The sequence below is a fragment of the Chenopodium album genome, chromosome 21, assembly GCF_948465745.1.
Source record: "Chenopodium album chromosome 21, dcCheAlbu1.1, whole genome shotgun sequence".
NCBI classification, from domain to species: domain Eukaryota; kingdom Viridiplantae; phylum Streptophyta; class Magnoliopsida; order Caryophyllales; family Amaranthaceae; genus Chenopodium; species Chenopodium album.
Genome location: NC_137854.1, coordinates 7,104,256 through 7,120,946, shown reverse-complemented (window position 1 = coordinate 7,120,946; position 16,691 = coordinate 7,104,256). Strand labels below are relative to the sequence as shown.

Here is a 16,691-nt window from a genome sequence, read left to right as displayed (position 1 = left end):
TAATTATATTAGGTAACTATAAGATATGTACAGATATCAAAGATAATCTTATACAAAATATATCTTAAACCTAAGATGAGAATATTCTATGGATATTCTCTATCAACCTCAAAAATGCAAAATTTATAATAATGAATGGTAAAAGGGTGACACGATTAAAGATTATGAATATTGCAAAGTTCAAATTTTCATTTACATTAAAGATAGCTAGAAAAATCAAATTGACAATGAGAAAAGGATGAACTTCCTTTATATTATTGTTCAACTATACTTTTCATAAGTTAAAACAAACAATGGGTAGCAATCGTACATATCTCAAAATAGATCTATCTTTTCTTTTAGCAATTAACATCCTCACTTTTCTTCCTCCTAAAGCATCTCATCTTGGACGAATCAATAGGCTGTAAAATGGGATCTACTAAAAATTTCTCAAATGAAAAAAAAAAAAAAAAAACAACTTCAACTTTTTACAATGATAGCCTAAATATTTCACAGCTACATATCCTAAAAAATAAAATTTAAATATGTATTGCCAACTCCGTCTTTCAGCTAAAATCACCGTAGCTTCAATCGTTCTCTTTGTCCATTTTTGTAGTAGTGTATGTCACTGGAAATCTACCTTGTGTCGAGTATGCCATCATCTTGTAGGCATTAGCCCAATGCTAATCTTTTCATTTCTCAATGAATCAAAAAGGGGTACGGGACAAATCCCAAATGAAATTGAACCCCATAAATTTTTTGAAGACTTTACTAGCTAAGTTAGCCTATTGTCATTCGCTCAAATAATGATTAAAAAAATAATATTTCCGTGTCGAAGGCCTTTGAATGAACTAACTATTAGGTGATCCCCTCAACCTTAATTTCTCTCTTTCTTAATTGAGAGAAATTACAAGTTAAATAGAGAGGTTGCCAAAGATGTGACAATAAATAGCAATGCTAATTGTAACCCAAAGTTTGGATGTCTTGTATTTGAAGAGTCTCCAGAGGCTAATCCAGCAAACCATGACCCATCCGCCATCAATGACCCAGTACCCGTGTTTGTACCCGTACCCGTACCCGTGTCAGTACCAGAACCAGTAACGGCCCCGGCCACAGGTCCAGCCTCGATTCCGGGTGTTGCTCCCATGTTACTTGTTGGAGTGCCCATTGACGATTTTTGACTGCATCAATACAAAAAATTGCAATTAGCTCAATACTCCATGTATTACAAGTACATTTTTGTGCACTTCAAAAAAAAAAAAAAAAAAAAAAAAAAAAAAAATAATAATAATAATAATAAATAAAAAAAAAATTACACAATAAATATTTTTTAGCCCAGTAAGATATTTAAGATAAAAATAAAAAACAGTAAATTTTTTTTTCTAATCCAATAAGTAAAAAGAACCTTTGTGTTAAGATTGATTAAACACTTTCCACCTTTTATCATACTTTCTTACAGTTTCTTATAGAGAAGGAAGAATTTTATTTAAATGATCAATTCCACCAAGGCTAAATTACGATTTCGTAATTTATTACTGCCTATCAAATGAGCTTGTTATAATAATAAAAGAGAAATCGAGGCGGTACCTTGGAGAAGAGGGACAGAAGGTGATGGTATAATCCCCACCACTGCAAGTAAACGTGCTACTTGCATCATCATATGCGTAACTATATGCTCTTGGACACGCGCTTTTAAATGCTTCTGAATACATTGATGGTTTACACTTGTCAGGCGTTCCAAACTCCCCACTACAACAATATTCCGGTGTTCCGAACGCCTCACACGCGCTCTTACACGCGCCGCCACCTTCCGCCATAAGCTCGTTCGGGCACCGCTTGTTTAGGTCCACTAAACACCCCGTTGTTTGACAACCGCCTGATCCTCCGTTCGATTCCACGATCATAGGGAGGTTGTAGCCGTCGACTAGGCTTACGTCGTAAAAGTCTTGCCCGCCGCTCCCGTTCAGGGTGAATTCCGCTAGGGTGGCGGGCGGTGTAGCCCCGCTTCCGTTACACTCCATGGTGCCGGACCCACAGTCTCCTGTGGCGCAGGTGCCTTGACCTGCACCATCGAAGTTACAGTTAGTCCGGCCCCAAAACCGACCTGACCAACCCGATGGAGCCTGAAAGGTTCGAGTCCCACCGTTCTGGAGCTCGAACCCCGTACTATCTAGTTTGGGGCTACTAGCTCCTGCTAGTATCCCCGGCCAAACAGTATAGTCACATTTGTTTACAAATGTAAACGTGGTACCCGACACATACTCACCACTCAACACAAAAACAACCACTATTGTGTACAACTTGAATGAATCCATTACAACGAATTATTATTATCGTACGTAGTAGTAACAAAATTCAATTCAAGAACGAATAAAATGAAATGAGACTTTTATATAAGGATATAATGTAGAATGATAATAATAACAAAAGAAGGCGAGAATAAAGGGAGGAAAATGTATGGAGAAGTGAAGAGAGGAATCTTAATTGTAAAGGATTGAGTAGTTAACATTTGGGGTATATATAGAGTAAGGAGAAGATTGGTGTAACAGTGTTGGACCGACTCATGTGGGGGCATCACCGCCCTATTTCAAATGTATCATTATTTTTTTTTGTGACTTAATTTATTTTAATTAAGTTTAAAGGAATATTTATTAATTAATTGATTAAATAATTTGGAGTAATTAATAAATAAATAGAATGAGAAATGTCAAAGGTATAGTCAGAGACAGAGGATCGCACCAATGAAAAGGAAAAAGGAAAGAAAAGGGGAAGAGTAAACAAGGAGGCTGAAGTTGATGAGATTCACTGCTACTCGGTTATTTTCACCTGGCCCACTCACTAGTGATGTGGATGCACCCCAGGGGTTTATCGACCGTATTTTTTCTACTAGTATAGTAGTATGTCTTCCCAAGTTATCTTCCTGTTTCGACGGTGATTATTTCAAAAAATGAATTAAATTTGAAAGAATTAGACTTAATTTTGTTTAGAATTTTGATTTATATCCACTTATAACAGAGTAAAAGTCAACAATAGCAAAATTTAATTTTATTAGAGTAAAATCTATTTTTATTGAATGAAACTTATTTTACTTCATATATTGAAATGTTTTACTCTTTGTATCACATTACCCATACGACCATTATACCCTATCCTTTAACGATCAAATATCTATTACAATAAAACTGAAATTTAAATCAAGTAATGAGATTTAGTGTTCTTTAAGGGGCCTCATTTCCTATAATTTTCTCAACAATTTCATGTAAAAGTGAGCATAGATGTAACTCCAATGATAGTAGAAATTAACTTTGAATAAAACCAACAAAAAATTAGATTGCAAAAGTCCATATGGATTTGAAATTAAAGAGTAGTTTTCTTAGAATATTCCCATTCTTTTCCTTCCATTTTCCAATCCAATGCAAGCAGGTTGGAATTGTCAGGTAAATGTAATTTGTTAAGGGCAACAATCTAACTTTAATTAATTTGCATTATTTGGAAGTACAAATGTAACTGATAGAGCATGTTAGTTACACACTAGCATTATTTGGTCACACTTAAACATGACAAGTCATTAATGGAGGATTAATACCTAAGATGTTTTATATATATGATTATTTGTTTATTAAACTCAGCTCTAACTTGTCACGTTGGTAAGCTTAATATGTAACATGCATGTATGTGCATGAAACTAAACCAATCAATTTGTCATTTTTTGTTGGAGATAATTAGTCTTTGTTTGTTTGCTCATACTCATATTAATCATTTCTAATTCAAGATCAAATATTTTGCCCAATCATAACATAGTCACTATTTTTTTAACTTATCGATATTTTTTATACAGTCGATACTCATCAAATTTATAGTATATTGCAATAATCTTTCTAAAATTATAGCTTTTTTTTTTTTTTTTTTTTTTTTTTTTTTTTTTTTGACAATAGCTTTCTAAAACAATAACAACCAACATTTAAAAAAAAAATAATCTAAACTCAAGTGGATTCACATAGTAAAATGTGATGACTATGAAGATCCCAAAATATAAACAACGCGCTTGCTTAGAAACATCGTACACCTGGATGGGAAGCTACAAACCTACAAGTAATTAAGTGATTGGCGGCAGATTATTAAGTGGATAAGCTAATTTATCAAGTGAAGCAATTATAATAATATAATAATTAATGTTTCAATCGTACTCCCTCCGTCCCCAAATGATAGTCCCTTATGGGCAAAAATCACGGGAATTAAGAAACTTAAATAAAAGTAGTAAAATTACATTGAAAAGATAAATTTACATTGGGTATGTAAAATAGTAGAGAGAGAAAGTAATAAAAGTACATTGAAAAACAAAATTTACATGGGAAAGTTAAATTTGCACAAATATTATTGTAATTGGAGGAAATTTTGATAAAAAATTGATATTAATGGTACTTGAAAAAATCAAATGGGACTATCAATTTGGGACTAAAAATAGGCCATAAGGAACTATCATTTGGGGACGGAGGGAGTATAATATATAGTCTAATCCTAGTGACTAATTGTCGGTCGTTTTAATTATAACGACTAGCAACGAAATTCTCTAGTGGGCTGATTTGGTGTGGGAAATCGTGAATTGCTAATTTCGTGTCCACGTGTCCTCACCGAAACATACTAAAATAGCAAAATGTTCAATATATAATTTGGAAGTAGCTAAGATTCAAACCCCCTAATTTAAACAATTTGATCATTCGTTGAAACTTGAAAGTTAGTATGATCTTGTAAAAAAAGGTTTTGATACGATTTAAAAAGATGTAAAATTATTCATAAATTTAGTGTTCTTCCTACGTTAGTTGGTTAGTTGTTGCATGCACACTAATCATTTGACTAATATTCTTTCGTTCAATTCATCCAAGATAATGATAAGAATATATGCTACTTTTGTGATTCTATGTTCAAAGGTAGTTGAGGATTTTAAACGTGATCGAATGATGTAGTAATTATTCAAAATAGTTACATTCTATCTATATTATGATTGTATAATACGACTACTTTAACCTTTATGTGTTAATCAGAGATAAATTTAATTTTTATACGATTGAGTTATTAGGTGCAATTTTATGATTAGATATTGATGGGATGAACTCACCTTTAAAACATGAAAATATGATTAAGTGATGCTCATACTTGCTCATCAAGCATCAAGCAATCAAGTTGCAGTGTATGTGTTTCATTTTTTTTCCTTGAATTTTAATAATCCAATAACAATCACATCATCGTTATATACTTCGTATGTATTAACCTATTATTGTTTCCCAATCACAAAGCATGGCGAGTTGTTGGCGACAATTTGAAATACTATGTATATATTATATCAAGCCATCCACACGGGAGTATAGCTAGTTGTTAGATCGATTTCATATAAAATACATACTTAATATATAGAGTATGTACTCGTATTAATATTGTTTTCTCTGCTTTTCATTTACAGCTATTCAAATAACGTACATTATTAGTACTCGTACAAATAAGGCAAGTCAACTAGTCAAGGAAGGAACAAGAGGAATATGCTTGTAGTCAAAGCAACACTACTTGAAAGCAAGAAATTAATGGAAATTGCATTATTGCAACATGATTAACGGTGTACGTACATTTCCTACAACTAATTACCAGCATACAAAATATTCCCGATACTATTGTTAATTGTTGGTATAAACATAATAATAACTTAAAATAATAACATACAAGTATTTAATTAAATTATAATGACAACTGATTATTAACGTGTAAAGAGAAAAGAAGGCAGCTTTAATTATAAAATTAAGCTAGGATTAAATCATAATGGAAGTGGGTTGAGATTAGTGTTGAGGTTAAGGAAAGGGACACTGTTTTCGTAGTCTTAAAACGACTGACAAATTAAAGGACAACGACGGTATTTCTTTGAATTGCCTTGTCTTGTGCAAAACATCACATGCCTCCCTTCATTTTTGACACTTCTTACTCACGTGAGCTTTAAGGGTCCCACGTGCCTTGCATTTTGTACTGTATTTTCCATTTCTAAAATTGGCATGATATTTTTATAATTTGGGATGTAAATTTGAAAGATATTTTTCAAGTATTTAATTATAATTTTAAGAGATTATTGGAACATATTTAATGGATGATTAAAGTTAAATTTCACTTGAAATCTATTTTTACCCATTCAATGTTGTATTGTATAGATGCATGGACTTGGTTGACTCCTTAGGAAACGATCTATTCAATTTATGTTTATATGCATGATTATATGAAGCTACTAAAATGTGTGATTAAAACCTATATTATTGAATCAAATAATTGATTTTAATGGTTGTAACTGAGTTTTACATTTTTCTTATGAAGTGAAGAGTGATAGAATGTATAAAGCCAATTATGGAGCTCTAGTGTGACAATGCAAGGATGAAACTTATGTTACATCCATACTTTCAGTCCAATTGACTCTCATGTCGATGGACATTATACATCGTTTATAAAACCAATCTTGAAACTCTAATCGTTAGTTTCATTCAAACTTTTGGCTTAGTTAGTCCATTGATTAACAACAAAGAGAATAAGAACTAATTATGCTGTACATACTCTAGTGATGTGATGTAAAGTACGGAGTAATATTGCTCTATAAGACTATATATAACTGTTTTACAAAAGTGTACAGAGTGATACGGTACCCGCTATTTAAGAAAATTACTCACATGTGAATTAGAATAAGTGTTCTCCCACTTTATTTGAAAAGGAAGAATTACTAACATATATTAGAATGGTGATGCATGAGCAGCTTTACGCCATACCTATTATCAATTGGTTTTAGGTTGGAATTCCTGAAACCATATGAGATTTATATGTGCTCAAAATCTCTTCCAATTTTATGTATAACCCTAATGGAATTTATCTCGCCATATATACTTGAACACATTTCGATCACTAACAATTGCCATCGCGATTCGCGACCACACATCCAGTAGTCATCCAATGTACCAATACGACGTGAAAGAGTTATTTTACAATGCAAGGTGGTTGTTTTTTGCCCTCAAGGACAGCATCCACACAATTATTTGAACTGCATTACCACACTACGTACGCCTACATGATACATGCCTACATGGTGTAGTGTTGCCGACATACACTACGTATGTACTGGCCTGGTTAATTATAAACTATTGTCACTGGAGAATTTCTTGGAGTATTATATCATGTGAATACTGCGTAATATCTTATTGCAGATAACCAACAATCACTTATATTTGACCTTTGTCGCCTACATTACTACATACAAGTGATACAACAACATTGTGTATTAAACAAAGTTATTTGAATTTTATGATAGATTTGAAATAATATACATGAAATAAAAAAAATAAAGTAAAATACAATAGATTGTACCATGATGATCATTATCAAGCCGAGCTAAATTGACATATATAATTGATACTAGTTCCATAATCATCAAGAATTAAGACAAATTATCTATAATATTAAGATAGGATATACATAGTTACCGATCAAATTATTTTAATTATTTTTATGCAGTTTCAACTTTTAAGAACAAGTACAAGTGTACAACAATGACCTATAAATGAGACGACAATACGTACTACTTTTGTTCCTTAACGTTCTTTACAATTTATCTTCAATAATTTTTTATTTTTGGTTCGTTGAATTGATTTATACTTTTACCTTTACATTTATTCTTGTGATATCTGTTTACACTTAAACCCCATTATCCAATACAAAATAAATCCATTTTTGTTGACTTAATTAAATTTTTTCCATCTTTATATTACTCGATCTACTTTACTATTCATGAACTGATAGTAACCGCAAAGAGCGTTTTAAAAAAGGGTTTGAAGACATTATTGTGGTGGGCAAAATAGTGAATCCTATTGTATGTTCTGGTGCAATCTTGAAATCCAAACAATGCGAGAAATGGCCAAAGAAATCACTTGCTGTGAAGAAGGTAGGACCGTCATAAGCTAAGCTCCATGCACAAACATTACTACACGGCATGTGACAAATAATATAGTCGGCCCTTTTGCTTTATTATGTTATGGGCAACCCTAATTAATAAAGGAGTCAACAACATTGCCACATGGTATCATAATCTATTTATATCTTCTACATAATCTTGGATCATCCATTTTTTGATCCTTTCTTTTTGTTTCCTGTTTCCTACTACTTTTGTATGAAATATGACCACTCGAGAAGTAGGACCTTTGTTTTTATCCCATTTTCTCTGTTGAAATTAGTTGTTTTGGATTAATAATGTATGTTACTACTAAATTTGAACGGAATGAGTTATTAAAAGGGAACAAAGTATTTCGTGAAACGGTATTAGGATGGTGTATTTTTGAAGATACATGAAAATTACATCATTTTAAATTTCAATTCTTAAATTAATTCTTATGCTTTGTCGTCCCTCAATTTTTATAGGTTGCTTGTATATTAAATTCGAAAAGTGCACATTTGATATTGACCTCGATCATGTATTATTTGACCTGATCCGTACATACACATATTAAAATTTTGAGATCTTCCACTCTAATATCAAAGGAAAACTGGCCATTAAAAAATTTTAAAAATTAATGGCAACTACATAACAGCTACATAATCCGGAAATTAATAATTTCAGCTGAGTATATATACGTAGATAATATATCAAAATCAAAGGTAGGGTTACAAGTCTTAGATGAGTTAGATCTATCGTAGTATATTATATGAAAAAATTTATATAAAAAAACAGAATGTTTCCTTAACAGTAACTTAAGGTCTAAATTGACAAGCATTATCAAAACCACATGATTGAATTTGAATGACGAGTCACCCTAAGTTGGACCCCTAAATCCCTAATATAATCTTTTGTTGTTTGTGATACAAGTTTAGACAAGTTGCTCCACAAGTCTTAAGCTATTAGTGAGGCAGCCAATGCCGCACGACTTTAGGATTTTCCATCCATATGATTCCGGACACCGGACCCTCGTCTATAGGAGCACACTGTTTAATTTAATGCTCTTTTATACTATCCCGTTTATAAGAGTTTTACGTGTTTATATATCAATGTATAATTTCAATCCTTAATATATTTAATTATGTATTGCTTGTAATTTTTATAAAAACTTAATATTCCAAAAATACATATTAAGACAAAGCTAATAAGACTGCATGTGAATATATTAACCTTGTATAAAAATTACAATTGTTGGTCAAATTGGAGTTATAAGTGTTAAGAGTAAAGCTTTTGGGGGTTTAAATTTGATAGTACAGCCAAATTTGATGTAAAATTGTAGTTTAGTCCGGGTGTGGTTAGTCATTATTACTATCCTTTTGGGGGTTTAAATGTTTATACTTTATACTATACTGCAACAATATCATAACATTGTTTCATAGAATGATAGGGTTGGCTATATGAACCAATAATTTAACGTATATAATATTTATTAGTGATTTAATTTGGAGAGTGGCGAATAAGATATCTCTGGCTCTACTCGTTTTGGACAATCTGATGAGCTAAATTGGAAGAAGTAGCTTAACAAGAGGCCCAAATCTTACAGATAAAAAGAAAATTTGTAAGACAAGACTTGTCTTCTTGACTTGTCAATTATAAGCTTTAGACATAATATTTCATATAAGCTTCCACTTTTAGGAGCACACTTGCATGCATGGATAAAAAAACAGCCGTTTGCATATCTATTTTACTACTCGCGCATATGTTATGCTTAATATATGCATATATTTGAAGCAACAAAGCTAAAGTGAATTAGTGGCATGTTAGCTGGATTAACGTATATCTTATCACAAACGACCCTTTCATGTCTATGGCTTAACTATACATACATGCATGATCCATGCCCCTTAACTTTATGAATTTCTAAATCATTTAACAACGGGCTAATAGTCGATAATAATTTGTTAATTTACCTTAAACTTCATCATAAACTCGGATATACCTAAGTATGCCAAGTATATTTTAGGGTCGTGTAATCAACACGTGTATCGGTGTTTGCATGGCATACGTGTAAAAACATTAAATTAAAACCTCATACGTTTTCCTTTTTTTTTTTTTTTTTTTTTTTCTTTCTTCATATTGCTAATACACAATAATTGTATATTCTTATGTAAATTAAAGTCTTTAACAAATGGACAATACACTGCATGGGTTGTAAATTGCATGGATTATCGAAACATTGATTGGCTATGTATAAGCGTACGGTTTTTGACATTATATGGGGCATAGACAACGCAATGATTTTTGTCAAAATACATGTCATCATCCAATTATTATGCATGGGCATGTCGTGAAAGGGTAAAACTTTAAAATCAATTCAATATTCAATTCGCACCATAAAATTATCACGGAGAAAATATTGTATGAATCCGGACTTACGATGAGATGTATATAACTTATTTTATATACAGGTAGGGTTTATTACACCTCAACTTTTGATATTTATATACTTCGTATAAGTTTTTGGACATTTCATATAAATTATCAGCTCTTGGAATATATTTATACTCTATATGTATTATTTGGGTAGTGGACTCATGGTGAAACGGTCTCACTCAATACTTTGTGAAATGGATAACTTTAATTGATTGTTCGTATTCGGATTAATACTATTGCTAAAGGATATAGTTTGGCTTAAAGCATTTTCTATCTAGTAGTTTATATTAATCTGTAAATATGGTGTAAACAGAAAACAAAGTGCTAGTTAGTGTTAAACGACAAACAAATCCATGCTTAAAGTACGCATTGCAACATAAATTACGAATTAAAGTTAGATTATGTCGATATTTATCCATAATCATAATCTTCGAGCGACCCCTTTATGAAAAATGGAATCAACTACTAAAAGTCAAATAAAATTGCCATTTTTTTTATAGGAATGAGGATTAATTACTTAATTTAACAATGTGCAAATTACAAAAGTACTTTAGTAGTGAATTAGTGATATTGTGGGCACCATGCTACATTCCCAGAAATTGCTCGATTTTGCCCATTTTTTCTTCTTTTTATTGATAAAGACAACACATTATAACTATTTAATGGAACAATTGGAATTTAATACTTATAATTAAACAACTAGAATGCTCATCTTCCCAATATGGATGTTATTTGTTCTAGTGACTAGAACTTTAATTTGTTTTTGAGCCCTAATGCAAAATGTAATGAGTTAGAGAGTTCTCCCATGATAAGATAAGCATAATGGATCCCAATTTCGATACAATAATAAACATCAAAACAAGTTAGCCAAACAACAATGATGAACAAACTTTAGACTAGTATGCTACATTGCTACAAATTTGGATCCATGCATGGTCGTTCGGCTGCGTGAAGATATGGTACATTTTGAAGATCACAACTTCTTAAGAATTAAAACGTTTCTTGAATTATTTGTCCAACAATTAGAGATTCTATGATAATCGATCTATTTTTCTAAATCATTTTTATAAAATTTTTGGAACATTTACCAAATGCGCTTATATTTAGTTAACGTATAAAACAATGTCATAATAATATTTTAACTTTACAACGTGTTCTATATATACATGTTTGTATAGATTTACTTATGAAATAAACAATTGCCTAATATACACTTTGATTACGGATTCTTGATCAAAGGTAATAAGGTTCAAACCTCCCAACATTAATTAATCAATCTCATAATGATGAGTTTGGCAAATAATGATTTCAAACTTTAACAAATATATACATTAAACTTTCACCTTATCAAACATTTCAAACTACATATCAATAAGGTGACTAAAAAATTGTACTTTTTTCACAAAAAAAATTTATCTTTGACCCCATTGAAATTTAACAACCAATGTTTTTTGTAAGGAGCTAGGCGGCCAGCTAGGATGGTGTCTAAAATGGCGTGTAAAGTGAGAATAGATAAGATCCTGTTTGTAAATAAAGCTTTTATGCTTTGTAGTAAGCATAGCATCATTCTCTTCCTTTTGCCATTTTTTGCATGCCCTTATCTTCGCATTCTCTTAAGTCTTCAACCCTCTTTATTAAAGACTTGCGTCACTAGCATTCAAGTTGGATTTTAATACATTAACCTAGTTCTTTTGAGTATAATATTAGCTTATAGTATACATTTAGTATATACACTCGAGTATATATACTTAGAATCAACCAGATAAACCCTACAAAAACAAACTTATAATGTATCATAAACCTTGTACTCCGTATATCATAGTTACCCTTTGTGTTTTCAGGCTTCGTTGTGTCCCTTAAATGAATATAAGAAGTTACGGAGTATTAGAATAGGAAAAAAATGTTTGTTTAATAAAAAGGTCAAACCTATCTATCGAAAGGCCATTTACTACGTTTCTTAATGATTTTGTTTTCCTACGGCCAAAAGTGGTAGTTGCATAGATTCAATCTAACTGACGATGAGAAAGTAGGGCAACAGAAAAAAGTAGTATTAAGAAGTTGAAGTAGGTCAAAATGACAACCAATGACATAAACAGATGAGGTACTTTGGTATAATGCAAGCCGCAAATTAAATATCTATTTGTATTAAAAAATTATTTTTATAGAGGAAATGAATATAATTATATAAATTTAGCTAAGATGATGTATGTCCATGTAATAAAAATGCCTTTAATTTTTGCCCTTATCAAGATATTGCTATGCATGTGGATTTACATTTTTGTCTTCCATTTGCATGCATGCATGTGGGTTAAATTTGCTTTGCCATGCAATTTAGTTAAATTATGTGAAAATTAATTATACCTAAACATATGTTTTTGACAAATTAGATAATAATCTACTAAGCTAGCTAATGTTAATTAGTAGGTAATAACCTTTTAGCCGACATTTTGTTGCCTAGTTTATATAGAGTAACACAGATAATTCAGGTAGGTTATATATGAATTGAATTTTGGATTATACTCAAACTATTTGATGTCTTTTATCATTTTATACAATTTGGTACGTAACATGTATGATTAATTTATACTTCGTATACATTCTATTTAATTATATATGTAAGAGTTAGTTTAAACTCTTTAAAGGATGGCCATGCAATCAGATTATATTATAATTATTATAAGTTTTTAATTTAACAAGTTGATGAAGTTAAAGGATGTCCATGCAAATTAGTTTATGAACAAGTTGGTGAAGTTAATTGAAGGGTGGCCATGCAATGATGCAAATCAGTTTATCGTACGACCAATAGATGATTATCTTGTTCTTAATTGATGTAATTAGGTTGGGCAATTAATTAATTTGGTACAACGTGATGCAAAAGCACTAGCAAGAAAACAATAATGTATGGATTACCACCACATATTCCAAACAAAAAACCTGATTCCTCTATCTAGTCAAGAAAACTACATAACTGTATGCTTTCAAGATATGTCAATATGTGTTTGATGTCGCTATGAAATTACTTAAGAAACTTAAACTATCATGTCTTATAATTTGACACATCGAAGTTCACTTCTCAGATTATTTATGTTCTCTCTAGATTTAATATTATTGTAAATGAAAAGCAATTTTGAAATCAATATTATAATAAGACTTATCCAACCACGATTATACTATGGATATGGCTAGCCACCTTTAAATTTACATGCAATAATAACGACATGATGGCTTATAACTAGTCAATAAAATCTGCTTTTGACCTAGATAAAATTTTAAAAAGAGGAATTACCATAAAGTATGATCCTCGGCTTCAAATATTTGACCTCGTTGACATACATATACAAACCTAGTTATCCAAATTCATAGTGATTACTTACTATTTATTAGTAGTATAATAAAAATATAAATAAAAAGTAATAGATGACTCAACTAGCAATTAAGGATAAGGTGAACCTTCCCGTTTAAGGTCAATCCCGCAACATTCAAGTGGTGAAAACCTTTAGAAAACTGCATGTTGTAACCTTCTTTATTACGTGTATCTTGCTTGTTAAAGTTAAGTCTATATCACCTTATATTTTGCCTTCCAACATCCATACAGTTAACACTTTTTTTTGTTTGTGCTAGTAAACATATACTGACCATTTTTAAAAAAAATTTAATCTTCTTACGATCAACTTGTGATATGCAATTCATACTAGATTATCCGATCCAATTATTACTCGGATTACATTACTTGATTATACACAATGTAATATTTACGAGTAAAAATAACCTAAATAACATAAGGATAAATCATTACGGAGTAATGTTATTTGATAGACAAAATGCCTAAATATATATTTTTATCTGAACTAATCAATCTATATAATAAATAACTCATTATAATATTCTATAGTTCAATGTTGGATCCATTGTTTCACTTTATTTATAAATAATTCTTCATATCTTATAATGTAAAGTATAAGTGCTCATTTATGTCCACTACTTTGATTTTATAGAAATTAATTTTTTAAACATTTTTTTTTTTTAATATCAAATATGTCCTTGATTTGATGTATATAATAATAGGAGATTCTTTATTCAAAAAAAAAAAAAAAAAATAATAGGAGATTCTACATGCAAATAAATTCAACGAGAAGTGATAGATATATATACCGGACCTTTAGTATACGGTCCTAATTTTGTGGAATAAAGTGCTAAATATATTGGTATTAAATCATAAGCTCCTTTCAAGCATGCAATTCACAAGAAGGAGATAATATAAAGTTGATTGTGAATTTAGGTCTCTATTTATGTATAAAATTATAATAACATATAGAATAAAATAAAAGTGTATAGCACATGTGTTTTTTTTTTTTTTTGTTATTTTTTGGGCGTAAATAGTCGTATAAAAATATTGCTAAGAAAAAGTATATATTGACCAAACAGGAATATTGCATGGTAACGTAACGGATTTGACTTGATGAAAAATTGGAAATAGTCCCCAACTCGTTAGCCGTGTTTGATTAACTAAATTCGTCATTAGATTACCCTAATCTGTCTCAATATTATGATCTTGTTTTGATTAATAGAATATGGATTACTTTTGACCAAAAGTTTGATACTAGTTTAAGCTCAAATAAATGCACGCCTATCATCTATGAAATTTTCACGAGATTAGTAATATTTAATTAAGACAAATTCAAATTAAGTCTTTAAATCTTCTAAAGGTTTAATTTTAATTTAATCATGTTCGTTTATTGAATAAAATTCTTAGTATGATAGTATCGATAAGAGATATATAAATATGATTATCTTTAGCTATCTAATTTGTTGAAACGATCTCAAAAAGACATGTTCCTTTAATTTAAAGTTAGATTGGTTTCAAAAATAAATAAGTTAAAGTTAAATTAAATTTGAGGAAGTGATGTATAATAACGAGTCCATTGTCACTGATGACATGCTTTTATCGTAATAATAACACTTTAACCTTCCAAACTCAAGGTTAAAAGCTCGATTCCTCAATCATTCAAGCAATGGTACGTGGTTGATGCTTGATGGTATTATGATAAGTTGTAATTAATTGATGAGTAATCTTCAACTCTTCAAGAGGACTTGCACTTTAATTTATCAAATTGACTTATTGACTGTAAATATAGATAACAACGAATACAACTAGTGATTTAAAAATTTTGTAGAAGAAATGGTAAAAGTACATGCTAAAACTGCCTTAATTTCAAGGGCTTTTTTTCTAGCAAAATGAATATATGAAGTTTTTAATATTCAAAATTTCCTTTAATATTAATATCTCACTAGCACAAATTAATTCAATCTATGTTACATTGTTTACTTCTAAATTTGCAGCTAAACTTTGGGCCTCTTCCCGTTGCCATAAGCCCATAACATAAATCAATCAAAAGGTTGGTTTCTTTACCAGGCCCAACCATCAATTTATATGGGCTTTCTGGACAAGATTTTGCAACCTCAATTTGGGCTTCAATTACTAAAAGGCCCATAATTATTGATATAATGACAGCCAAATGATCATAGTTATTAGAAATGATCATAGTTAAAAGTCCTACAATTGAGGATGACTTTTGAATGACTACAATATTATTGTTGCTATTATATTAGATCAAATTTCAGCCTTTTATTTATTTTGACCAATATAAACCGTTGATTTAAATGACTATTTAGTTTATTTTAACCAAAAATAAAAAGATAATTGACAAATAAAATACACATGTTCTTTGTTCTTAGATTCAGTTAATCAGTTTCTCCTTCAGTAATTCTGAAACATAATCCTCTGTGTTTTGGAATCATTCTTCCTTCGTTTAGATGTTAAAGGATTATGCTAAATTAATATTGAGAATTGAGATAAATGTTGCGGTAGTTTTTTAATGGAAAAAAAAAAATTAAATATGGTACTGAAGATCTGGATCGGAAATTCGGAATAACAATTTCGATGGCATATATATTATACTATATAAAACTATAATGAGGAGGATAGGAATCGAATGAACACTATAATATCATCAAGAAACTTGCGAGTTGCGGTAGTAATATGTGATCGAAAGAACTTTTTTTTTTTTTATAATCATTTTTTTTAAAAGTCAATCTTTAATCCTTAATCAATGGTTTGTATTAGTTAAAATAAATGAAGGGTTGAGATTTGATCTAATATAATGGCTACAATATTATTGTCAATTAAAAAGGTGTCTTCTAATCAATACAATTTAAGCTTTTCTAATTCTAACTAGCTTTTGGACCCGTTCTACGCACGGGTTATGCTTAAGTTATAAATTTATTTGAAACTTTACAAATTATCTTGTCACCAAAAAAAAAAAAAAAAACCCTT

At 30.4% G+C, this 16,691-nt stretch overlaps 1 protein-coding gene across 1 annotated transcript; it reads right to left on the bottom strand.

Annotated features, from left to right (window-relative positions):
- Window positions 1-345: 345 nt before the first annotated feature.
- LOC145600206 (thaumatin-like protein 1) lies at window positions 346-2,429 on the bottom strand. The gene is made up of 2 exons (XM_081656110.1): window positions 1,567-2,429; window positions 346-1,160 (listed from the first exon to the last, which is right to left on the bottom strand). Exons 1-2 carry the CDS (start codon window positions 2,292-2,294, stop codon window positions 887-889), a joined length of 1,002 nt encoding a protein of 333 aa, XP_081512236.1. The 5' UTR covers window positions 2,295-2,429; the 3' UTR covers window positions 346-886.
- Between the last annotated feature and the right edge of the window lie 14,262 nt (window positions 2,430-16,691).

Excerpts from the sequence above, each read along its gene's own strand:
- LOC145600206 (XM_081656110.1), bottom strand. The coding sequence starts at position 2,294 with ATGGATTCATTCAAGTTGTACACAATAGTGGTTGTTTTTGTGTTGAGT. Across the intron at positions 1,161-1,566 it reads TTCTGTCCCTCTTCTCCAAG|TCAAAAATCGTCAATGGGCA; the intron begins GTACCGCCTCGA and ends GTATTGATGCAG.